Consider the following 26,232-nt stretch of genomic DNA (forward strand, 5'->3'; position numbering starts at 1 on the left):
TGAAAACATTTGGGGTTACTTGACTGTAACCCTGTTCCCTGATAAAGCGGAACGAGATGCTGCATGATGTTTATGCATATGGGAAGTGTCTAATCACGACCCGCTGTGAAAAGTGTGTTTAAATACGTCAATGAAGTTGACCTGGAGGTATTATTGCTGAGATTGCTCATTATATTGATGATTATAGCTCATCAATAGATGAGCCCCAGCTGTAGCCATCAGGTCTCTTTTGTTTGAAGACCAGTCCTGAGGCATCATCAGCACCGAACTGCAGTGCAGCATCTCGTTCCGCTTTATCAGGGAACAGGGTTACAGTCAATTAACCCCAAGTATTCCCTTTAAAAAGCTACACTAAATGCTGCATGAAGTTTATGCATATGGGAACGAGAATACCCATGCCCCCGCGCTTGATGGTGTCTGGACCCCCTACGGTTGTGTAGGTGTGCACAAGGATGCAAGAGGCCTCAGACATTAGCTTGCGATGCCGACTTAAGGACGTGAGAGCCCAGGGTGGCATGAACATCCAAGCTATAAAATCTTATGAATGTGTGCGGAGAGGACCAATCTGGCGCATCACAAACATTTTGTAAGGGGGCACCCCTTGTTAACGCAGTAGAAGAGGCAACCCCTCTGGTGGAGTGAGCCCTTAATCCTATAGGCGAAGCTTGACACGCGCCTCATAGGCAAGATCAATAGCATCCCTGATTTGTTTGTTTGTGACATGGTTTGTTTGGTGGTGTCAGAACCTCTGTTACGGCCCCCATGGCAAACAAACAATTGCTCTGACTTACGCCACTGGCTAGTGCGGTGGACGTAGGCCTGAAGAGCACGGACTGGACACAGTCTATGAAGTTACTCCTGATCCGGCGTTGTGAACAGCGGAGGGCAGACGGTTTCAAGAGTGACAGGATGTACAGTTGAGAAAGGAACCTTAGGCAGGTAGTCAGGATGAGGATGCAATATTGCTTTCACCAAGCCTGGGGCAAAGTCTAAGCAGGTTGGCGATATTGACAGAGCCTGTATATCACCAATTATTTTTAAAGAAGTTATAGCCATAAGAAAAAACATCTTTTGGGTCAGAAGTCTATCAGACGCTGACTCTTAACGGTTCCAAGGGGGTCTTAACCAGACCCTCGAGGACTATAGCTAAGTTGCATGAAGGGATCTTGGTTCTTACCTGAGGCCCCAACCGCCTGGCCCCGCAAATAAAGCGAACGAGCAAGCAGAGGATGCCTCCTAAGCGGCACCCCATCCACCAGGGCGTGGCAAGCCGATAGAGCGGCCACATAAACCCTGAGAGTGGAGGGGCAAGTGCCTGTTGACAATTTATCTTGCAGAAAGTCCAGAACTGCAGCAACCTGGCAGTTAACTGGATCTGCATTATGTGTCGCACCCCACCTTTCAAAGACACCCCATTTATTGGCAAACACTTTCAGAGTGGAGGGAGCCCTAGCACTTAGAATATTCTCAATAACTGCAGGCGAAAGCCCAGTGTCCCTCAGTTGGTGCCCATCAGGGGCCAAACATGAAGGTTCCACAGGTCGGGCCTGAGATTAAAGTGTACCCCCCGCCTGAGAAATAAGGTCCCGCCTCGCCGGAATCGCCCACGGCAAGCCGCTGAGGAGAGACACTATCTCAGAGAACCAAACTCTGTTCGACCAATGCAGCGCTATCGATAAGAGGCAAGACCCTTGTTGGCGAACCCTGGCTAGAACTCCTAGGAGCAGAGCAACTGGAGGGAAGGCATACAGGTGCATTTTAGGCCATGTAGTATGAGCCATCACATCCAGATCCAGCGGGGCTAGGTGACTGAGAGAGAATTTTAGGGGACATTGCGCTGTCTGAAAAGAGGCGAAGAGGTCCACTCTGTAAAATCTGGTCCAGATCTGCTTGACTTCTGGGTGTAGTTTCCATTCCCCCATCTGTATTTTCTGTCTGGACAGTAAGTCTGCTCCCACATTCAATCGCCCCTGAATGTACACTACTCTGAGTGACAGGAGCTTATCCTGGGCCCAGAGTAAAATCTGTCACGCTATTCTGTTCAGATAGCGTGAGCGCAGACCTCACTGGTGATTTATATTTGAGACTGTAGCTGTATTGTCCACCCGCACTAGGACATGACAGCCCCTCAATTGGGGGAGAAAATATTTCAAGGCCAGAAATACAGCCATCAACTCAAAGCAGTTGATGTACCAATCGAGCTGATGACCCTCCCATTCCCCTTGGGCTGGACGACCACTTAAGGCCGCACCCCAGCCCGTCAAGGAAGCGTCCGTCATTAGCAATTTGCGATGACAAGGTACGCCTAGAGTGGGACCCAAGGCAAGAAACCGGGATCTGAACCACATAGTTAGTGTACGAAGCCACATGGCGCGCCACTTTTATTTGCCTTGAGGATTGGCCCTAAAATCCTTTGTCTTTGAGCCACAACTGAAATGGTCTTATGTGCAACAACCCCAAAGGGAAACCCGTGGATGCCATGAGACCTAACACTCTTTGGTGGTGACGATAAGGGAGATCTTGGCCTAGTCTGACTTTACTCAGGGTATGCTGAATGGTCTCAGTTCGAGCGGGAAACAGTTGTGCCCACCTTGTGACCGAAAACCAAACAAACCCTAGATAAGTCGTTCTCTGGGCAGGAGAAAGAACCCTTTTCTTGGTGTTGAGTCTCAACCCTAGATGAGCTAACACACTGTCTCTGTGTTGAAGCGCCATCTCTCACGATTGTACTAATATTAGCAATCACCTATGTAATTCAAAATGTGAATGCCCAGGAATCCTAATGGAGCCAGTACTGCATCCATGCTTTTTGTATACGTGCGGTTACAAGGCTAGCCGAAGACCCCGAAATTGGTAAGCTTTTGCCCCCAAGAGCAAACCTCAGGAAATTCCTGTTGTGGCAGTATTTATATGTGAACACATGCGTCCTTCATATCAATCGTGCCGAGCCAATTGCAAAGTTGAATTTGCAACACGACCGACTTTACGGTTAATGTCTTGAACTTGAGTGCTTTAACTGTACAGTTTAAGCCTCGAAGATCTAAGATTGGACACAACCCCCCACCCTTCTTGGAAATCAGGAATTAACTGCTGTAATAGCCCAACTCACGGTCCAGAAGAGGAACGCGTTCTATGGCCTCTTCGTTGAGTAAAGTTTGTAGCTCTTGTGACAGTACGAGCGCCAATCCGGGCTACACGGAAGTGGAGACCACGCCGTTAAAAACCGGAGGACGACAAATAAATTAGTTTACTAATTTTACTGTGCTTAACACCCATGCAGAAACGCCTGGCAAAAGTTTCCACGCTGCCAGACTCTGAGAGTGATAACAATTTTTTAGATGTTCTATGTCCTGGTTGATAGCAGGATTTAAACACAGAACCTCGATAAATTCCTCGTCATGGATTTACTCTCATGTGAGGAACGATCGCAGGCCGGCTGCTCGAAGTCCGCAGACCCAGAGATTCATCATCATTCCCGATGCGAGCCGAAGAAATGCCAGAGCACGCTTCGGGATCACGTGAGGAGACATAGATTTGGTGAGCGAGCAAGCGAAAGGGACAGACCCTTCTCTTGCTCGTCAGCCAAACCCATTCGGGAGCCCCGCAATGCGGGTGCGGACTGAAAGTAGCCAAGACGAGTACAAAGCATTTTAACTGTGAAGGTTTGTAATGCTCGCACTCGTCTGACTCAATGCAGCGACCACATGCTCCTCCCCAAACACACACACAGCAGTAATGGTGTGTATCCAGTTCTTTCATTTGGAAGAGAACATGGAGAGACACAGCATTTACTCTGCTGATTCATTTTCAACTGATTAGATTTCTTTCAGCTCTTTTCACTGATGTTTATTTGTAACAGAGATGGAAAGAGAGAAATCTGCGTACTGCCAGTTGAAAACAAACTCCTAACAAAGATCTCAAGTCGAGATCTAAAATTTTGATCTCAAATTTTGAAAGGTAGAGAGAGATTTTTCAGAGAGAGATTGTTTGCACACCATCACAGTAGCGGTCTGAAAACAAAAAGACCTGATGGCTACAGCTGGGGCTCATCTATTTATAGCCTCATGCAGCAGGTGCGCTGAAGACGTCACAGACCGAGGCTATAATACCTCCAGGTCAATTTAATTGACGTGTTTAAACACACTTTCCACAGCGGGTCGTGATAAGACACTTCCCATATACATAAACTTCCTGCAGTATTGAGTGTAGCTTTTGAAAGGGAACATGGTTTAATTGCACTTTACATACAGTACATACATTAAAATTTCACTAAGTAATGGTTTACTCTTTTATTTTTTTAAGGAGAACTTTCTGAAATGAGGTTGGTGTTGTTTGGGCCATACTGTTCCAACAAGAGTTCAACTGGGAACACAATATTGGGTAGGAAGGCATTTGTAACAAGGAGATTAGAAGACGGGGATGTTGCAGGAAGGAAGCTCACTGTGGTTTTCACCCCAGGTTTTGAGAAAGATTACCTTATTGGAAAAAGACTTGAGGATGCTAAACTCAACATCTTGAGAAGTGTAACAGAATGCTCCTCAGGAATACATGCTTTCATTTTAGTCCTATGTGTTGACTGTTCCTTTGCGGAGGAAGAGAAGAGCGCATTAGAGAAAATGATGGAGTCTCTTGGTGAAAGAGTCTGGAATCAAACGTTGGTTGTGTTCGCTGTAGAAGATGAACTAGGAAACACTCCTATAGAGTTATTCATTGCAAGTGAAGGTGACGCTCTCCAGTGGCTCATTGAGAAATGTGGGAACAGGTATCATGTTCTCAACAATAAGGACTGGGGTGATGGATCTCAAGTCACAGAACTGTTGGAGAAGATTGAGGAGATGGTGGCAGGAAACAGTGGACGTTCTTATGAATTAGATGAAGAGACTTTGCAAGTTGTGGAAGAGAAGAGGAGAGAACAGGAAAAGAGAGCAGAGGAAAGAAGGATGAAATATCAGCAACTGATATATGAAATAGACAAAGAGAGGGTTGAGAGAACAGTTCCTGTTCCCATGAAAAAACTACGAAGTATGGATATCCCTTTAAATAGTAAGTTTCTTCTTTTTTATCTGCACACAGTAGAATATCAAAAGTTTTGTCTGATATATGAATTTATTTCTTTGCAGTTTCTGGAGGATGCAGGCCTTCCTCAGGAAGTTCAGCATATCTATCTGCGAGCATCTTAGAAACATCACTCTTAGAAAAGTCACTCTGTTCAGAAAAGACCTCTGGATTGGAGTCTCTTGATTATATTCCAGATACTGATGGAGAATCTTGTTCAGAATGATACACGTCGAGTCTATTTTGTATTATATGGCTTGGCAATGCCATATAAATCATAAGAAAAGACTAAATGATTACGTAATAGATTTATTTAACAATCTTATGCTGATTTTACATTGGTAGTGAGCTACATGGATCTCTCTCATTGTAATTAATAAAGCTGTGTATAATGCAAGTGTAGCTTCCAGTATAAACACATCTTCCAGTATATACACTTGATTGTTAAATAGAATCCGTCCAAGACTCTGTTAGATTGTATTTTGTACGCTATCCACTCATCTTACTAGCTTTAGTTTGCACTACTTGATTTGAGTATAAAAAAAACTGAGAAGTGTGAACATAAACCACTCATTTAAACTGTATTTACATTCAACCATTAAAGGCACAATATGTAGTTATTCACTGCTAGAGCTCGCCTATTCAAAACAAAGGCATAGCTTGATGATGCTGAGATTGAGCGCGAATTCATGGGAGATATCGTCTTCACTTCACAGCCGGTGGAAATTAATCGGGATGAGAGACGAGTGTGACACACTGCTGAGAGCAGTGGAACTTTTATTATGCCACAGTCGTCGCTTCCAGTCAAGCGTATGTGGGGTAATGCAGCATTGGTTTTAGCATCATATTAGATACATTTGAGCGTGTGGAAAATGATGTACTAACCTTACTCTGTGTTCGCTCTGCGGCTACTATGAGACACTTGTTGCACACTGCAGTAAGCTAGATCGATATTAGTCATGGTAAAACAGGGTACTCGCGGTAAATGAGAATGACGTGAATAATTTGTGCGAAGTTGGTCGCTTGAACATTTTGAGTTTACACATTCGCGCATGAAATTCGCTTAATTCGCGCGTGACATTCACTTCGCAACAGACGTGAATTTGCGTCATGGGAGGGGCTTCTGCCAGGCGGTTCATCTCGTTGTGTTTACACTTCTTTTTTGTAAAAAATACTACTGTTAATGTGTGACAAAACGTAGTTTTAAGACTTTTTCAGGCGATAATGTAGTTGTTTAAAGCTCAAATCTGTGGTTAAATTATAAAAAGAGAGCCTATTTGAACATTTTATCTGGCATTTTCGGAGTTGTGAGATCCAGGCGATCAGGGGCGCTCCGCGCTCGTTAACACCGGCGAGAGCAGCCTTTCCTCGGCTAGTCCTTCAGACATTTACAAGACTATTTTCATTAGTTGTTGTTTTTTTACAATATTTGAAAGATCGCAAAAACTGGAAGATGATCAGTCATATCATTTATAAATAATCCTCCTACAATTTCTCGTCAAATTTCTTTTCTATATATATATAAATATATATATATATATATATATATATATATATATATATATATATGTGTGTGTGTGTGTGTGTGTGTGTGTGTGTGTGTGTGTGTGTGTGTGTGTGTGTGTGTGTGTGTGTGTGTGTGTGTGTGTGTGTGTGTGTATAAATATATATATATTATCTATTAGTGTAGCCTGGTCAGTTGTTACTTGGTTTTGTAATCACAGGAAATAGACCTTTACTATACTCTACATTTATATTTCATTTTGATGTAACAAATCAATGTTAAAATCTCTGCATATAATTTGTACCGTATTCACATTCCATTATCTAATACACCAATTAATTAATTCATAAATATATCAATACATGTTTCTGGTGTTCTATACACACAAATAATAATTATATTGTTAGATCTTTTAATGTCAATTTCTATAGTTAAGCATTCCAAAATATTTTCTATCGTCATTGACATACTTTTAATAGTGATTCGTTTTCTGTCTATAAACGTATCCAAACAGTTGTTCCCTTGTCTAATAAAATATAAGCATAATGTATTAAAATGTCTCTGGTATTTCCTTGGTTTCAAACCGAAAATCTAGGGTAACTCAGATATGATGTAACTAATAAGCGAGACACAGACCGTGTGTTTTTAACATGTCCTGGCTTATTTCTCTTGATTAAAATACTCTTGGAAACATCTGGGGTAAGTACACAGGTCAACAAAATATATAACACTGCTCTAGCGGTTTTTGGATATTTTAATCATATTGATATTTTAAAAAAAAGATGATTTTAGTAAGATTTGTATTTCTGAAATGTGAAATTGGAATTTCAACTAGTAAGAAATTAATTATTGATATCAACAATTGAATTTGAATGGCAGCCTATGGTGACATTTCATTTATGGGGCGGCAGTGGCTCAGTGGTTCATGTAGGTTGTCTACAAACCGGAAGGTTGGTGGTTCGATCCCCGGTTCCATATGACCAAGTGCCGAGGTGTCCATGAGCAAGACACCTAACCCCAGCTGCTCCCGACGAGCTGGATGGCGCCTTGCATGGCTGACACCGCCGTCGGTGTGTGAATGGGTGAATGTGAGGCAAAAATGTAAAGCGCTTTGGATGGCCGTAGGTCTGTTAAAAGCGCTATATAAATGCAGTCCATTTACCATTTACCATTTCACCAGTGAAAATACAATATATAAAAAAAAACTGATATCAAGAATTGTAGTTTTTACTAGTCTATCAAGAATTTGGTTGTTGTATGTGATGACATCATTGTTGATATCAATGATTAACATTTTTAGTGGAAATTTAATTCCTGATATAAAAAATTTCCATTGTTACTTGTGGAAATCTAATTCCTGATATCAAAAATAAGCATTAACTAGTTAACATTAACTAGTGAAAATGTAATTGTTGATTTCAAGAATTCATATCCTGTGAATGATTAAAAGTCAAAACGGCTTGCCATAGATTTTACTTTACCTAACCTGAAAATAATGAATAATAAGGTTAAAGGTGTTAAGGTTAAAATACACACCACAAAAAACAATGACTTTCTTTATTTTGTTCCAATGAATAAACATTGCCTCAAATCTACTTTCAGCATACATCAATATACTGTCCATAATCCACCTTGTTGTGCACTACTCTTTAGCACGTTCAAAAAAAGAGTAGGATGGCTCATTGCTCAGCATTCTAAACTTCCACCAGGCAGTGAAGCCACCGGAAGTGTTCGAGTGGCCATCTTACGATTCCCTATACCAATAGGAGGGCATCATTGACTTGCAGCCAAAACATTGACCTAAAATCACCCGATTTGCAGTGTATCTGCCGCACAAGAATATTTTTTTTTAAAGATATGTTAATTGATTAGAACGTTATCATATGGAACGTATGTTTATGCTCTTTTCAGGCAGGATAAGCAATATATAGCAATCATTAAGATGGGTGTGAATCTCACTGTGGTTTATACACCAGGTTTTGAGAAAGATTACCTTATTGGAAAAAGACTTGAGGATGCGGAACTCAACATCTTGAGAAGTGTAACAGAATGCTCCTCAGGAATACATGCTTTCATTTCAGAGTTAGCAAAGACCTGTTTGGAGATACACTAACACCAAGGAAAATCTCTCAGCTTTCAAGTTAGTATCACAAATAATGTTTTACGCTCTTTACTGTGATGTGACAAACTGTAGCTTCAGTTAATTACAAGGAAATCAGTCTTTTCAAAAAGTGACTAAAAGTAGACTAGATATGATGGCTTTTAATTGTTCTTCTGTTGTCTTTCATCAACTTTCGACATTATCGTGATTGAACTGTGATGTTGGCCTGCACTTAAAATATAATGGATGTCGTTGTTGTTCTCTCTTTAGCCTGTATGATTGTGGCATCACAAATAAAGGTTATGCTGCTCTGAAATCAGCTTTGAGATCCAAACATTTTCTCTTATTGTATTTTAAAATTAACTGAAAGATTTTCAAAATAAAATAAAATCTTTGGGACTTTTGTGATTTAATACATTTAATAAAATAATATGTGTTAATTATAGTGTAAAAGATTCTAGAAACAGAGGATGCTTTTAAACTGGAACAATTTTGTAACCCATTACTTTTCTATGTTCAGTACTTGAATGTAGAATGAAGAAAACGTTTTTTTTTTTTTTTTTTCATAGTTCACAGTATAAAACTTTTTGACATTTATATTTCATCTCTTTTGGTGTAACATGCGTCACCTCCATTTATGAGGGCGTCTCCAAATTTAAAGCTGCATTTCTAGTAAGGCAGGATCTCAGCCACTGGAAAGTCATTTACCTTTAAGGATGTTAAAGATCTGTTCGTCCGGGCAATGCTGTTTGAAATGTAAGTTTGTTCATTTTATTACATTTAGTATTATAAAGTATTATTTAGAGAATAAGAGTTGTGGGAAAAAAAGTGAAATGTTTGTTAAAATGCTTTTAGAAGTTGATTTTGCTTAGAATAAGCATCCAACAAATATGAGGGAACTTAAAATGTCTGTATCACTACAATATTCTCTGATTCTTAATAGTCTATTTTATAAAAGCTATTTGGGCTTATAAAATAAAACTGAAAACATCAACATACAAAAATAGCATGTCAAAATGCGATGTATGGATAAATGGATACACAATTGTATCAAGGGTGTTGTTTGTAAAGGTTGGAGTTTTTATATTAAACCTGTTCAACAGGTAGTGAGGCAGGCTATTTAAGGCTATTGGTATTAATCCAGAACGAGTAAAAGCATGAATACTGCAGCAGTCTTTAAATGTGTTTTTTAGGTAGATGTATGATAATAATAAATGTATTTATGTGTGTGCATATACATCGATCAGGCATAACATTATGACCCCTGACAGGTGAAGTGAATAATACTGATTATCTCTTCATCACGGCTCCCATAGTGGGTGGGATATATTAGGCAGCAAGTGAACATTTTGTCCTTAAAGTTGATGTGTTAGAAGCAGGAACAATAGGCAAGTGTAAGGATTTGAGCGAGTTTGACAAGGGCCAAATTGTGATGGCTAGACGACTGGGTCAGAGCATCTCCAAAACTGCAGCTCTTGTGGGGTGTTCCCGGTCTGCAGTGGTCAGTATCTATCAAAAGTGGTCCAAGGAAGGAACAGTGGTGAACTGGCGACAGGGTCATGGGCGGCCAAGGCTCATTGATGCTCATGGAGAGCGAAGGCTGGACTGTGTGGTCTGATCAACCAGACGAGCCACTGTAGCTCAAATTGCTCAAGAAGTTAATGCTGGTTCTGATAGAAAGGGGTCAGAATACACAGTACATCGTAATATGTTGCGTATAGGGCTGCATAGCCGCAGACCAGTCAGGGTGCCCATGTGGCCCATGTTTTCCCTGGTGGCTGTGGCCTCTTTCAGCAGGATCATGCGCCCTGCCACAAAGCAAAAATGGTTCAAGAATGGTTTGAGGAGCACAACAACAAGTTTGTTCCAATCCAATCGAGCATCTGTGGGATGTGCTGAACAAACAAGTAAGATCCATGGAGGCCCCACCTCGCAACTTACAGGATTTGATGCTAACATCTTGGTGCCAGATACCACAGCACACCTTCAGGGGTCTAGTGGAGTCCATGCCTCAATGGATCAGGGCTGTGTTTTGGCAGCAAAAGGGGGACCAACACAATATTAGGAAGTCAATATTAGGTCATAATGTTCTGCCTGATCGGTATATATATGAAGACTTCAGATGCAAAAGCCTCAAAGTCCGTCTGACGTTTTTCTTTAAAATTAGTATTTTTGAGGCCTTTGCATTGGAAGTCTTCATATATACATATGTGTGTGTGTGTGTGTGTGTGTGTGTGTGTGTGTGTGTGTGTGTGTGTGTGTGTGTGTGTGTGTGTGTTTGTGTGTGTGTGTGTGTGTGTGTGTGTGTGTGTGTGTGTGTGTGTGTGTGTGTGTGTGTGTGTGTGTGTGTGTGTGTGTGTGTGTGTGTGTGTGTGTGTGTGTGTGTGTGTGTGTTTTCTTTAATTGCACTGCATGGTCCTTGTTTTTCTCATAATTTTTCTCATAATTCATCTATATTTAGACACATTTTTCTATATTACATTATTTTAATATTGATTTAAATTGAGATATTGTATCAATGTATTTTGAATTACTGTGTATAAAATATGCTTTTCTAATTGAAACACTATTGGAACACTAGATTTACAGAACTAAGGAGTAAACAGCAATGGATTCTCCACTGGAAAATGAATCTCCTGCACTCAAGTAAGCAAAAAAGAAAAAAGTGAAACAATAGATCTGAGCAGTCAATTAGGCCCAACAAAAAGTTTTAAATGTATTAATCACCTTTAATTAATCAACTTTATTCTGAACAGATTATTGTTGTTATTTTAATTGTTGTAAATTAAGTCAAATTTGCACTGTTACAGGCAGACAACATCAGACTCTCAAGTGTCCATTAAGAGTGATGCATCGATGCAAAAGGATGATAATTTCAACCGCACTTCTGAAAACAGGTAAATGTATAGATAGGGACGATCATTTTGTGTCTCTGATTAAGAGACAGTTGCACATAAATAAAGTTGCACATAAATAAAAAATAATAAAAAAAACATTGTTGTAATATTTCTCTCAGAAAATCGAATGACCTCTGTTTTCCCAAATGCTCTCTAGTTTCCTATCACTACCATCTTTCCTTAAACTGTTCTGTCAAATTAATATGAAGTTATTTAACAAAAGTTTTGTGGAGACAAACATCCAAAAATATAACTAAAGAATATAAATAAAAATAATTAGGACTATGAATCAATAATTTTCTGTGATTAATTGCAATTAACTGTGTTAAACGCAATTGATCACACATACTAAAATGTGTAATAACAAATATAATAATGGTGATGTTTTATGCCGTTTAATCTTTTTTTCAGGTATTAAATTACTTTGCAAATCTTTCAAAGATTTGAATTGATGTGGTCTGACACGTGTAAATCATCTGAATCTGGATTAAGTTTACAATTGTAACAGTTATGTTCAGCTAGATTCATTTTAATGGACGTTCCAGTGTTTTCCTTTGTTCCAGTGTCCCACCATTATCCGTTGTCATGGAGATTAATGTAACGAGCACAGCTGTCTTCATTTACTTCATTATATCTATGTATTTAAGTCCCTCCGTTTAAGTCATTGTCCAGTATTGTTCGTGTTATGTTTGATACACATCAGGAGGGCTTCCTCGTCCCTCCGGCTTCAACTTGGTCAGCTGCTACCCTGCCTGCACCACAGACTTAGGGTTAGGGTTAGGGTTAGGGTTAGGTTCTGTAACAGTTTCATTTTCAAGGACTTTTAGTTTGTATTCCTCAGTTACCTGTTTCCGGTGTTTTGCTTTGTTAGTGTCCCCCAATATCTGTTGTCATGGAGAACGTTGTCCAGTATTGTTCGTGTTATGTTTGGAAGCTACCTGACTTTAATATCTACTGTATTTTGTAAATCTCACTGTCTTCATCTTCATTGGACATAAGCGTGACAACAATGCAAGTGATGTATAATTGTTACTTTTGTTACTGTTATTCTGAACAGATTATATATTATTATTGTATTATTTACTGTATATTCTGCTCTATTACAGACAGAAGAGATTAGACTCACCGGAGCCCTCATGTCTATCCATGAGTTGTGACACGTCAAAGGATCTGCCATTTACACAATATTTTAAAAGTGACAGCAATTCCAAAGACAGGTACATTTATAGATAGGACAATCATGTGTCAATGATCAAAATTACACATGACAACATTTACAATTATTTATTATTATTATAAAAATTTTTCTTAATCGTTGTTGTTGTTTCATTGCATAACAAGTAAAATGTGCACTGTTACAGGCAGAAAATATTAGACTCACCAGAGCTCAGTGTTGGGTCTGTGAGGAGTGACATTTCAAAGCATGATGGATTCGAAGGTGACAGCACTTCTGAAGACAGGTACATTTATGGATTGGACAGTCATTTTGTTTCACTGTTCAAAAGAGAACCTTTTATCAATATTATGTCCTCTCATTGACCTATCCTGTCAAAATAAAGGTAGAAATACCCTAAAACACAATTAAAACACAAATACACAATACCCTAAAACCTATATATATATTAGGGATGCCACAATTCTCAATATAATATTGAACCGTTCGGTAGGGCATTCACGGTTCAATACGCGCTTGTGAATTGCGTTTTTTTCGGTTTCGCATTTAATTAATTATTTTTCTACAAATTCTATAATTTGCCTCCATCCCAATAGCTACTGAACAGCGCGACATACATTCACATCACACGTTAGTGGTAGAGTTATACTCACGGAACACTAGATTTATTCACAATCACGAAAGTTTATTATTTGCATGCGTTTTAAAGCCTTGCCGGCTCATTCGCGTGCACGGTTTTAACATGCGCTTTTCAGAGCGCGCGCACTAAAAGCCTTTCAAACGTGAATACTGAACTAAGTAGTCGTCTTACTGCGTTAATACTGTCAAATACACACAAGGTTAACATAAACACAGTCGGTTATGTCTAAAGTGAAAGTAAAATCGCAATCGTGTCTGTATATTAGATGTGTAGACAGAGGTCTTAAACTGACAGCAGCGCAGCCTATAGTGAACACGCGGTCCTTAAAGGGACAGTTCACCTATACAATTATGTCATTATTTACTCACTCTAATATTGTTTCAAACCTGTATTCATTTCTCGATGACATAATTTTCAGTTTTGAGTGAAATATCCCTTTAATGTTAATACAACAACAAAAGACAGAGAAAATCACTCTCTGCTCTTGACTGAAACACTAATACAGTAGCTTTAATAAGAATCAGTGTATTTATAGTGAAGTCTATGTAGTGTTTTATTTTTACATGTATTCATTCAATTTCATACTTAAATGCTGCTGTACAGCTCTGAGCTGCCAGTGTAAATCTTTATATATATTTATTTTATATTATCCAATAGATACACTAGGAATGTACACAAGGGTTTTTTTTTAAGTAAAGTTTTAAGTTTAAGTAAGGTTTTTCAATTCTTTTAAGTAAAATAAAGAAAGAGTATTGCAATAAAAAAATAGTCTTTTTTTCTCTTTAACCTCTTGCGGTTCCTTTCGCCTAAGAATAGAATAACAAAAAATGTATGTGACAAGCCATCAGAACCGAACCGAAAACCGTGGTTAAAAACCGAGGTATGTATTGAACCGTGGACTAACTGTATTGTTGCATCCCTAATATATATATATGCAAGCAAGTTTTGTGGCGACACGTCCAAATAGATAAAGTAATTTGGGCTGTGAGAATCAATTAAAAATTGATTAACAAATTAATTGTTTTCTGTAATGAATCATATTTAGTGTTAGTCACACCTTATATTACAATTTGTAATAATATAAATGTTTTTATGGTGATCATTTTTTTATGACTATTTTTAGACATTAAATTACTTAAAACATTTTTTTAAATTAAGTCAAATTTGCACTGTTACAGGCTGACAACATCAGACTCACAAGTGCCCATTAAGAGGGTTGCATCGATACAAAATTTTGAAGATTTCAATGTTGACTGCACTTCTGAAGACAGGTAAATATATAGATAGGGACGATCATTGTGTGTCTCTGAGTTGCAAAAAAAAAAAAAAAAAACAAACATTGTTGTAATATTTCTCTCAGAAAATCGAATGACCTCTGTTTTCTCAAATGCTCTCTCGTTTCCTATCACTACCGTCTTTCCTAAAACTGTTCTGTCAAATTAATATGAAGTTATTTAAAAAACGTTTTGTGGAGACAAACATCCAAAAATATACCTAAAGAATATAAATAAAAATAATTAGGACTATGAATCAATAATTTTCTGTGATTAATTGCAATTAACTGTGTTAAACGCAATTGATCACACATACTAAAATGTGTAATAACAAATATAATAATGGTGATGTTTTATACCGTTTAATTTTTTCAGGTATTAAATTACTTTGCAAATCTTTCAAAGATTTGAATTGATGTGGTCTGACACGTGTAAATCATCTGAATCTGGATTAAGTTTACAATTGTAACAGTTATGTTCAGTTAGATTCATTTTAATGGACGTTCCAGTGTTTTCCTTTGTTCCAGTGTCCCACCATTATCCGTTGTCATGGAGATTAATGTAACGAGCACAGCTGTCTTCATTTAGTTCATTATATGTATTTAAGTCCCTCCGTTTAAGTCATTGTCCAGTATTGTTCGTGTTATGTTTGATACACATCAGGAGGGCTTCCTCGTCCCTCCGGCTTCAACTTGGTCAGCTGCTACCCTGCCTGCACCACAGACTTAGGGTTAGGGTTAGGTTCTTTTAACAGTTTCATTTTCAAGGACTTTTAGTTTGTATTCCTCAGTTACCTGTTTCCGGTGTTTTGCTTTGTTACTGTCCCCCAATATCTGTTGTCATGGAGAACGTTGTCCAGTATTGTTCGTGTTATGTTTGGAAGCTACCTGACTTTATTATCTACTGTATTTTGTAAATCTACTGTATTGGACAGTCATTTTGTTTCACTGTTCAAAAGAAAACCTTTTTTTATCATAATCAATTATGATCTCTCATTGACCTATCCTGTCAAAATAAAGGTAGAAATACCCTAAAACACAATTTTATATATATATATGCAAGCAAGTTTTGTGGCGACACGTCCAAATAGATAAAGTAATTTGGGCTGTGTGAATCAATTAAAAATTGATTAACAAATTAATTGTTTTCTGTAATGAATCATATTTAGTGTTAGTCACACCGAATATTACAATTTGTAATAATACAAATTTTTTTATGGTGATCATTTATTTATTACTGTTTTTAGACATTAAATTACTTTATGTAAAATCACATCTGAATCTGTATAAAATGGTTCGTTTACCCAAAAAATGTAAACTTGTGTCATCATTTATTCACCTTTATGTTTGTGGAAAACAAGATATTTGAAGAAAGTTTTAACTATTTGTATCCATATAATTATCATAAAATTATCAAAATTACACGAACGTTGCCCAATCTATTTTGTATTTGAAAATCAAATCTCTGCTAAGGACTGCAAATGTACCCCTCAATATCCAAAATAGCAAGTACAACCTATTAATGATGACTGATCAAAACTACACTCTTGGCTGCAACTAATCACACCTTAGAATACAATTTATTGGTGATCCTTTAATTGTACTGCTTTATTTCTTACTTTAAGTCTTAAGTTGCATCAAAATTATATCTGAATCTGTATTAAGCTATGTGAACATTTACCAGTAATATGTGTGACTTTTTCTTAATTTTACAGCAAAACAATTTTACTCAAAACAAGGCTGCGGAAGAAGTTTCAACATCTGCATGAGGGAATTCTAACAAAGCAGGGAAACCCAACACTATTGAATGAGATCTACACTGAGCTATACATCACAGAAGGAAGAGAGTTTAATGATGAATATGAGATCAGACAGATTGAAACGGCAGCTAACAGAGCAGCGACAGTGGACAGACCAATCAACTGCAGTGACATCTTCAAACCCTTACCAGGACAAAACCAGCTCATCAGATCTGTGCTGACTAAAGGATTTGCTGGCATTGGAAAAACTGTCTCTGCGCAGAAGTTCAGTCTGGACTGGGCTGAAGGGAAAGCAAATCAGGACGTTCACCTTATATTTCCACTTCCTTTCAGAGAGCTCAATTTGATAAAAGACAAACTCAGTCTTTCAGATCTTCTCCATGTTTTTTTCCCTGAAACTGTAGAAATGGACATTTCCCGTAATAAAGTTTTGTTCATCTTTGATGGTCTGGACGAGTGCCGTTTCCACTTAAATTTTCACAGCAATGAGACTCTAAACGATGTAACCAAAGAGGCATCAGTGGACGTGCTGCTGACGAACCTCATTTTGGGGAATCTGCTTCCCTCTGCTCTCATCTGGATTACCTCCAGACCAGCAGCAGCTGATCTCATCCCCTCTGAGCGTGTTGATCGAATGACAGAGGTACGAGGCTTCAATGACCCACAGAAGGAGGAATACTTCAGGAAGAGAATCACTGATCAGAGTCTGGCCAATAAAATCATCTCACACCTGAAGTCATCGAGGAGCCTCTACATCATGTGCCACATCCCAGTGTTCTGCTGGATCTCAGCCACTGTTCTAGAGAAGATGCTGAGTGGAGCAGAGAGTGCAGAGATTCCCAAGACTCTCACTCAAATGTACACACACTTCCTGATCCTTCAGACCAACATCAAACATGAGAAGGACTATGAGAAGAAATTGACAGATGAAGACATGATCCTCAAACTAGGGAAACTGGCTTTTCAAGAGCTTCTGAAACACAATGTGATCTTCTATGAAGAAGATCTGAGAGAGTGTGGCATTGACGTGACAGAAGCATCAGTGTACTCTGGATTGTGCACTCAGATCTTCAAAGAGGAGTTTGGTCTGTGTCAGAGGAAAGTCTACTGCTTTGTTCACCTCAGCATTCAGGAACATCTGGCTGCTCTGTTTGTGCATCATTCCTTCATAATCCAGAACATCAATGTGTTTGTCCAAATGACTGAATCAACACATACACAGGTTCCAATATTTGACCTGCATCAGAGAGCTGTCGATGAGACCTTGGAAAGTAAAAATAGACACCTGGGTCTTTTCCTTCGCTTCCTTCTGGGTTTCTCACTTGAGTCCAATCAGGCTCTTTTAAAAGTTCTTCTGACACAAACAGAAAGCAGGAACCACAATTTAGAGGAAACAGTCAATTACATCAAGAAGAAGATAGAGGAGGATCCAACACCGGAGAAATTCATCAATCTGTTCCACTGCCTTAATGATCTGGGTGACAGTGCACTAGTGGAACAAATTCACCGTTATCTCAAGTGTAGAGCTCTTACCACAGTCAAAATGAGCCCCTTACACTGGTCAGCTGTGGTGTTTGTTCTTCTGACTTCAGAGAACTTGGATGTGTTTGAATTGAAGAAATTTACCTGGAAAACCAGCTGTCCACAAATGGCGCAAGTTCTTCAGCATCTTGTACCTGTCCTTAAAGCATCCAAATCAGTTTTGTATGTCATGTTTCAAATTGCCTTTTTCATAGTTTATATCAATAATGGGTTAGGGTTCTTCTAATTAATCTTCTGTCAACTGTATTATTTTTCATAGGTTTACTCATTGTGAACTGAATACAAAGTGCTGCGCTCCTCTGGCCATGGCTCTCGCCTCTGAGTATTCATGTATAAAGGAAATGAATCTGAATGGAAATGAACTACAGGATTCAGGAGTGGAATTGCTCTCTAAAGGACTTGGAAGTTCTCATTGCACACTAGAGATACTGAGGTAATGGTTTGTGTTATTACATGATGCTTAAATATTTATATAATACTATTTATATAATATATATGCAGGGGTCTCCAACCATGCTCCTGGATAGCTACAATCCTGCAGTTCAACTCCAACCCCAATCAAACACACCTGAACCAGATAATCTATTGGAGCAGGGTTAGAATTGAAGTCTGCAATAAGGTATAGCTCCTGGGAGCAGGGTTGGAGACCCCTGCCTGTTTTTAGGGTAGGGTGAGGTTAAGGGCTCAAACTATCTATATAATTGTAATTCTAACTGTACAAAAATATTTGCAATATATAAACCATTTGTAAATAGTCATGTCATGACTGAAATTCATCTTTAAGACCGAAATCATCATCTAAGGATCAGCCCCAACCTAAGCAGAGACCGACCTTCATGTGTCACTCACATTAAATATTGTAATATCAAAGCAAATATTTAAATGGGTTACCTTGTTATGAAGAAGCTTTTGCTGTGGTGTGTTAACTGAGTCAGACTTTTTTATTGTTCTTTCTGCAGGCTGAATGGCTGTGGTGTCACAAATAAAGGTTGTCCTTCTCTGGCTTCGGCTCTGAGATCAAACCCCTCATACCTGAAACATCTGGATTTGTCATTTAATAAGCTAGGAGATCGAGGACTGAAGTGTCTGTCTGATTCTCTCTGTACAATACAGAAACTGAAGTATGATTTGGTTGTGCTAATATATTTAATACTTTAGTCTATCCTCCCCACACATACAAATAAGTGTCATTGTTCTGTCTGCAGGCTGAGAGATTGCAATATCACAGATGACGGTTGTGCTGCTTTGGCTTCAGCTCTGACATCAAACCCTTCACACCTGAGAGAACTGGATCTGACTAGAAATAATGTACGAGATTTGGGAACGAAACTGCTGTCTGCCACCCTAAAGATTCCTGAGTGTCAGCTGAAGGTTCTGAAGTAAGATCTTATCTTGTCTGCTAAGGTTGTCACTGCAGAACCGATCTGTTTTTCGTGAATGAAACGAGTGAAGGATGTGTTATTGTTCTCTCTTTAGGCTGAAGGAGTGTGGTCTCACAGATGAAGGTTGTGCAGCTCTGGCTTCAGCTCTGAGATCAAACCCCTCACACTTGAAAGAGCTGGATCTGTCAGAGAATAAACTGAGAGATTCCGGAATTAAGTTTCTTGCTAATGGACCAAAGTTTCCTCCTTTCGGACTTGAAGAACTGTGGTAAGAAAACATTCCTGGGTCATACATTGAATATCTAATATTTTATTTAACCCTATTATCTTTGGGGTCATTTTGACCCCATTCAATGTTTAACGTCTGTAAATACACGATTGACTTTTTTTTTTTTTTTGCTTCAGATTGAATGACTTTTCTTAATTTAATGGGGATAACTCTGTAAACATAACATTAACCTGATGATTAACAAATATTTTCAATGTCCTGTACACTTGTAGCATCTGTGTTCTTAAGCTGTACAAAACAAAAGAAATATCAAAATGTTACACACATTTGTTTTGGTTGTTTTATTGAGGTCACTATAACATGCTATAATTTTATTATGTTCACTATAATATTATATATTCAATATAATATTCCAACAACTTCCCTCTGTTTTACCGCTCTAACCTAACATAACCATACCTGTAGTATTGAGAGAACCACTAGTAGTTAACGTTATTATGGTCCTGCTCCCCACTTGAACGACAGGTGCTACTAATGTCATCAAAACGGTTCCAGGGCCCACCTGATATGCTGTCAGCCATATATGACCTGAGACATAAACATTTGTTAAAAAAAAAAAAAAAAATTATTCTGGAGGTTTAAATTACTGGGGTCAAATTGATCCCAGTGGGTGGAAAATGTTACCAGATTTGAGGGTAACGGGAATGTTAATATTGTATTTAATTGTTATTACATTATCATTAAATGGGGAACACAAACAAAAATTAAGTTACATTTTATTTTAAGGTGTATATAGTTATTACACTAGTAACTACATGTAATGTGTAACAAGGACACTGTAAAATGGTGTTACCAAAACATAATATATTAGATTGGGATTTTAAACCAGGTTTAATCATACCACTAAAATTACACTGTCACTGGTGCCCCTCAACAATTATATGTGCATGTTTTAATACACTGATGAATAGTGCTGTTTTTCTCTGTGCAGGCTGACTGGTTGTGGAATCACTCATGAAGGTTGTGCTGATTTGGCTTCGGCTCTGACATCAAACCTCTCACAGCTGAAAGAGCTGAATCTATCTAGCAACATCATAGGAGACTCAGGGCTTAAGCGGTTGTGTGCTGCACTGGAAAGTGCTGACTGTAAACTAGAGACACTAGGGTAGAGTCACAGTGATCAAATTACTCTACAAGTCAAACTCAGACAATTTAAATGTGTCTAGGAGTTGTGTATCCTGAAGATGTGTCTTTTTTGCCTCTGCAGGTTGAACGATTGTGGTGTCAGAGATGATGGTTGTGCTGCTCTGATTTCTTCTCTGACATCAAACCCCTCACACTTGAGTAAGCTGCATCTGTCTGGGAATGAAATAGGAAAGTCAACAATGGAGCGGCTCTCAGCTCTTCAGGCTCATCCAGATAACAAGCTGAAAAAAGTCAAGTGAGTTTCAATGGGATTCACCCAAAATTAACTTTTCTCATTTACTCAACCTCATGTAATTAAAAAAAATGCTGTCCCCCCATGCATCACAAAATTTGTTATTTTAAAGAATGTCCAAGTTGCTAATTTCTGTACAATTACAAGTGGATGGTGAGTCAAGCTCAAAAACATCAAAAATGACAAGTAGTCAACCAATGAGCTTTAGTCTGAATCGTCTTAAGCCAACTTGAAATGTGCTGAAGTTATTTGCAAAAAGTATTATATATTGTAGAGATGTAATTTATTTGTCACTTGCCTTTCAGTTTATCCATTTCGAGATCTGAATCTCTCTCAGAAAACAACAATGATCCTAACAATTCTCAGCAGCAACAATGATCCTGCTGCACATTTGAACATTTTAACTTATATATCTGACACAAGTTGAGCAAGATTCACACAATATTCAGATTCACAGATTGCCCACAAGAATCAGCACTGAACTTTTCAGCACTCATTATTTTACTTTAAAACAATCCATTGTGGAGTTGCCTTTTTTAACAAATATTTACATTCATAAAGAGAGACAAAAGTGACATGATAGAATTGAGATCCTCCAGCAATTCAAAATAAATTAAATGGGTTTCTGTTAGCGCAATTTACATATGCATATGTTATAAATGAATACTGAAGATACATGAAGATTAATGTATTAAGGGCAATGTTTTTGAGTTATAAAATTAGTTTTTTTATGTGTTTTTTGTTTTCTGTGTTTTAGTTTTCATTTTATGAATTCTGTACTAAACTGTCATATTTTGCTATATGTTACTTAAACGTGAACTAAATTCAAATATTTATTCAATCAACTAATTAACAAAGACTAGTTTCACTGAAAGTTGGAATGGTGTGCTCAAGGAAACTTTTTTAAATATAAATGTCAGATTGAGGCAAATTGTATATGTTGTCATTTATATAATTCATTTATTATACGTTTTAATGGACAATGTTTTCTTTTTGTGTATGTTAATGTTTACATATTTGCTGTTTAAGTTTTGTGTTTTATATGTAACATTATAAACAGAAGGTTCTCTAAATGGTGTTTTAGTAGGCCTATAGTTAAGGATTTTTTTTAAATTGTGACTATGTATGACTAATTAATTACTAATAACTAATTGACTATTGAATTATTATTGAGAATTCACACCTGAGGTGGTGATGCGACTATAAGCAGTCTTAACCTAAAGGTGCGCCATGCCCTCAACACAATAAGGGTCAGAATCAAATATAATTAATAAAAGTCAACATGTTTTTTACAAGGTGTGTGACTGTAGCACTATAACTTATTTGTGCCAATTTAAATATATTTACAGGAAGGATACATTTTCTGTTTTCAGGTATAAATCTTGGATCAATTTATAGCAATTTTAAAATTTGTGTTTAGAAAAAAAGAGAAAAAGGTATATATTCATTGAACATATTTGGGTCAATAAGGTAATTGTAAGTATCTCTCTACAAGTCTCTTGTTGTTTACATAATTTGTATGACCTCCATTATGAAATTGTGACAGACTAGAAATGAATCGCCGTTTTTTTTGTGTTCATATATATTTAAAAAAAGTTCTCAGCAATTATTACGTGTATTTTTTAGGGCTGCAACTAACGATTATTTTGATAATCGATTAGTTGCGGCCATTTATTTTTTCCTTAAATCGGATAAAAAGTAAAAAAATAATAATAATTTATTGACAACACTATTCCACATCCTGCCCAATGCTGTCATTCAAACAAACTTGTCAGCTGAGTGCTATAAAAACATACATAGTGAATATATTGACCCTTACAAAACGTAACCATGGTTTTACAATGAACAAAACAAACACAAATAATGAAAATAATAAATAAATTACAGTGTTATTGTGGTTACTCAATGTATGGTAACCACAAATTAACCATGGTTTTGCTTCAATCCATAGTTTAACTATGGTATTTGTGTGGTTATTCAAATGATAATCAATACGCCAAAAAACAAGGTTTTACTATAATTTTCTGTTAATTTCCGTATGGTTATGTTTGTGCCATACATTATGTGCAAAAAGTTACTAAGCAAACGGACAGTTTAAATCCCAACATTAAAATTATATTAAAAAGAAACAAAAAAACACAAAGTGTTACCAAATTAGGAATGTTCAGCAGGAACACACACAAACACATTCACCATGGACAAAGTAACCTGTTACTGTCCTTTCTTTATCCTGTAGAAATGTCTTACATTTATATTCAATTACACGTTGTCATCCCTTTACAGTTACTACTCTCATAAAATACTTGAATTACATGTTGACTTTTAAACCTAAATTTAGCATCCCACAGCAGATATTTCAGCTAAATTAATGTTTTTGCGCTGAATGTTGTCTCCCTCGATACTATTCTGTCTGTTTGATGCGCATATGCGTGCCCGCCACAAGTTCAGTGAAATTTGAAGCTTTAATGCAGATTGTCAGCACATGCTTTAATGCAAAATGGAAGTAGGCCTACTCACGTGAATTAGTAGCATTTACAGATGCTTCTCCCACTTAGAAATCATGGAGGGGTCTGAAATTGTCATCGTAGGTGCATGTCCACTGTGAGAGACATAATCTAAAAAAAAAATCCAGAAATCACTATGTATGATTTTTTAACTATTTGTATGTATGTGTCACAATCATCAGTGAGAGTGCCCCTAATTACCACCTGAGGGCACTCCTCCCCGGACTTGTCACTCCATCATTAACTACATTACCCATAATCCTTTGCCCGGACTCATCATCATTCATTGTTTGCACCTGTGTCTTATCACCTCATTACCCCATTACCCCAGCCTATATAAACCATGTTCAGTCTATCATCAACTGCGAAGTCTTGTACGTTGTATCACTGCATTTCTGAGCGTTTCCCTGGTTTCATGTCTCTGGTTTTGGATTTCTTGCCTGTTCCGTGGATTACCCGTTTGCCTGTCTCTCCTGCCTTGTTTGCCTGTTTGGACTGCTTGCCTGTGTATGACCTTTTGCTTGTTTTTGACTACGATTGTGGATTACCCCTTACTAAAAAAAAAAGCTGCAGTTGGATCTTCTACCTTCTGTCTCGGAGCAGTACGTTACAGTATGATACAGCTGCAAATAAGTATTTGAACACCTGAGAAAATCAATGTTAATATTTGGTACAGTAGCCTTTGTTTTCAATTACAGAGGTCAAACGTTTCCTGTAGTTTTTCACCAGGTTTGCACACACTGCAGGAGGGATTTTGGCCCACTCCTCCACACAGATCTTCTCTAGATCAGTCAGGTTTCTGGCCTGTCGCTGAGAAACACGGAGTTTGAGCTCCCTCCAAAGATTCTCTATTGGGTTTAGGTCTGGAGACTGGCTAGGCCACGCCAGAACCTTGATATGCTTCTTACAGAGCCACTCCTTGGTTATCCTGGCTGTGTGCTTCAGGTCATTGTCATGTTGGAAGACCCAGCTTCGACCCATCTTCAATGCTCTAACTGAGGGAAGGAGGTTGTTCCCCAAAATCTCGCAATACATGGCCCCGGTCATCCTTTCCTTAACACAGTGCAGTCGCCCTGTCCCATGTGCAGAAAAACACCCCCAAAGCATGATGCTACCCCCCCCCCCCCCCATGCTTCACCGTAGGGATGGTACTCATCATTCTTCTTCCTCCAAACACGTTTAGTGGAATTATGACCAAAAAGTTCTATTTTGGTCTCATCTGACCACATGACTTTCTCCCATGACTCCTCTGGATCATCCAAATGGTCATTTGGCAAACTTAAGACGGGCCTGGACATGTGCTGGTTTAAGCAGGGGAACCTTCCGTGCCATGCATGATTTCAAACCATGACGTCTTAGTGTATTACAAACAGTAACCTTGGAAATGGTGGTCCCAGCTCTTTTCAGGTCATTGACCAGCTCCTCCCGTAGTTCTGGGCTGATTTCTCACCTTTCTTTTGATCGTTGAGACCCCACAAGGTGAGATCTTGCATGGAGCCCCTGTCCGAGGGAGATTGACAGTCATGTTTAGCTTCTTCCATTTTCTAATGATTGCTCCAACAGTGGACCTTTTTTCACCAAGCTATTCTGCAAATTCCCCGTAGCCCTTTCCAGCCTTGTGGAGGTGTACAATTTTGTCTCTAGTGTCTTTGGACAGCTCTTTGGTCTTGGCCATGTTAGTAGTTGGATTCTTACTGATTGTATGGGGTGGACAGGTGTCTTTATGCAGCTAATGACCTCAAACAGGTGCATCTAATTTAGGATAATAAATGGAGAGATGAATCATGTTTTCTTTTACATAACGTGGATGGTCGGTGCGTTTGCATCACTTACCTGGGGACACGTGGCACAAGGATGCACTATAGGAAGCTGGCAAGCCGGAGGTGGCAGTGTTTTGATTTGGGCAATGTTCTGCTGGGAAATCCATGTGGATGTTAATTTGACACGTACCACCTATTGTTGCAGACCATGTACACCCTTTCATGGAAACGGTATTCCCTGGTGGCTGTGGCCTCTTTCAGCAGGATAATGTGCCCAGCCACAAGGCAAAAATGTTTCAGGAATGGTTTGAGGAGCACAACAATGAGTTTGAGGTGTTGACTTGGCCTCCAAATTCCCCAGATCTCAACCCAATCGAGCATCTGTGGGATGTGCTGAACAAACAAGTCTGATCCATGGAGGCCCCACCTCGCCACTTACTGGACTTAAAGGATCTTCTGCTAACATCTTTGAGCCAGATACCACAGCACACCTTCAGGGGTCTAGTGGAGTGCCTTGATGGGTCAGGGCTGTTTTGGCAGGGGGACCAACACAATATTAGGAAGGTAGTCATAATGTTATGCCTGATCGGTGTATGTCACTACCTTACACTGTACTAAGTGTATGTCAACTATTACTTGATTTTAAAATAACATCCAAAGAGATCATCCTTCCAATTTTCTAGTTTACAATGAGGACACTGTAGTGCAGTGCACCAAATCAGCCTCAATCCTAAATCCCCTAGATTATTCCCTAAAAGAAAAGGCCTAATAGGTCCCTTTTTATATACAGACATGTTTTTAGAAGCATATTAGTGTTTTTACAGAAAGAAAATCCGGTAACATTTTACAATAAGGTTGTAGTTAACATTAGTTAATGCATTAGTTAACATGAACTAACCATGAACAACACCTCTGTTCAGCATTAGTTAATCTTTGTTAACGTTAGTTAATATAAATACAGCTGTTCATGGTT

The 26,232-nt window shown here is 38.4% G+C and overlaps 2 protein-coding genes across 3 annotated transcripts in view; both read left to right on the top strand.

Annotated features, from left to right (window-relative positions):
• LOC307130623 (GTPase IMAP family member 8) overlaps positions 1-5,450 on the top strand; it is a 28,939-nt gene extending 23,489 nt beyond the window's left edge. For both annotated transcript variants that reach the window (XM_079823704.1, XM_079823705.1), the window contains exons 5-6: positions 4,303-5,043; positions 5,121-5,450. In XM_079823704.1, the coding sequence (XP_079679830.1) occupies positions 4,303-5,043; positions 5,121-5,281 (902 nt within the window). In that variant the 3' untranslated portion in view covers positions 5,282-5,450. The remainder of the gene's footprint in view (positions 1-4,302; positions 5,044-5,120) is intronic.
• A 3,873-nt stretch (positions 5,451-9,323) lies between these two features.
• LOC307130620 (NLR family CARD domain-containing protein 3-like) lies at positions 9,324-22,294 on the top strand. Its single transcript, XM_079823701.1, has 14 exons — positions 9,324-9,416; positions 11,242-11,306; positions 11,471-11,557; positions 12,664-12,774; positions 12,919-13,017; positions 14,550-14,642; positions 16,360-18,108; positions 18,206-18,379; positions 18,906-19,067; positions 19,152-19,325; positions 19,423-19,596; positions 20,549-20,722; positions 20,825-20,998; positions 21,301-22,294. The coding sequence occupies exons 2-14, from the start codon at positions 11,269-11,271 to the stop codon at positions 21,371-21,373; spliced, it is 3,282 nt and encodes a 1,093-aa protein (XP_079679827.1). The 5' UTR covers positions 9,324-9,416; positions 11,242-11,268; the 3' UTR covers positions 21,374-22,294.
• The last annotated feature ends 3,938 nt before the right edge of the window (positions 22,295-26,232 follow it).

This window comes from Gobio gobio (genome assembly GCF_949357685.1).
Source record: "Gobio gobio genome assembly, chromosome: 8".
In the NCBI taxonomy this organism is placed as follows: domain Eukaryota; kingdom Metazoa; phylum Chordata; class Actinopteri; order Cypriniformes; family Gobionidae; genus Gobio; species Gobio gobio.

What these genes read in the sequence shown, in the direction of transcription:
- LOC307130620 (XM_079823701.1), top strand. Translation starts at nt 11,269, where the DNA reads ATGGATTCTCCACTGGAAAATGAATCTCCTGCACTCAA. An exon ending in AAAGCATCCAAATCAGTTTT is followed by an intron (nt 18,109 to 18,205) that starts GTATGTCATGTT and finishes TATTTTTCATAG; the next exon opens with GTTTACTCATTGTGAACTGA. An exon ending in TGCACACTAGAGATACTGAG is followed by an intron (nt 18,380 to 18,905) that starts GTAATGGTTTGT and finishes TTCTTTCTGCAG; the next exon opens with GCTGAATGGCTGTGGTGTCA.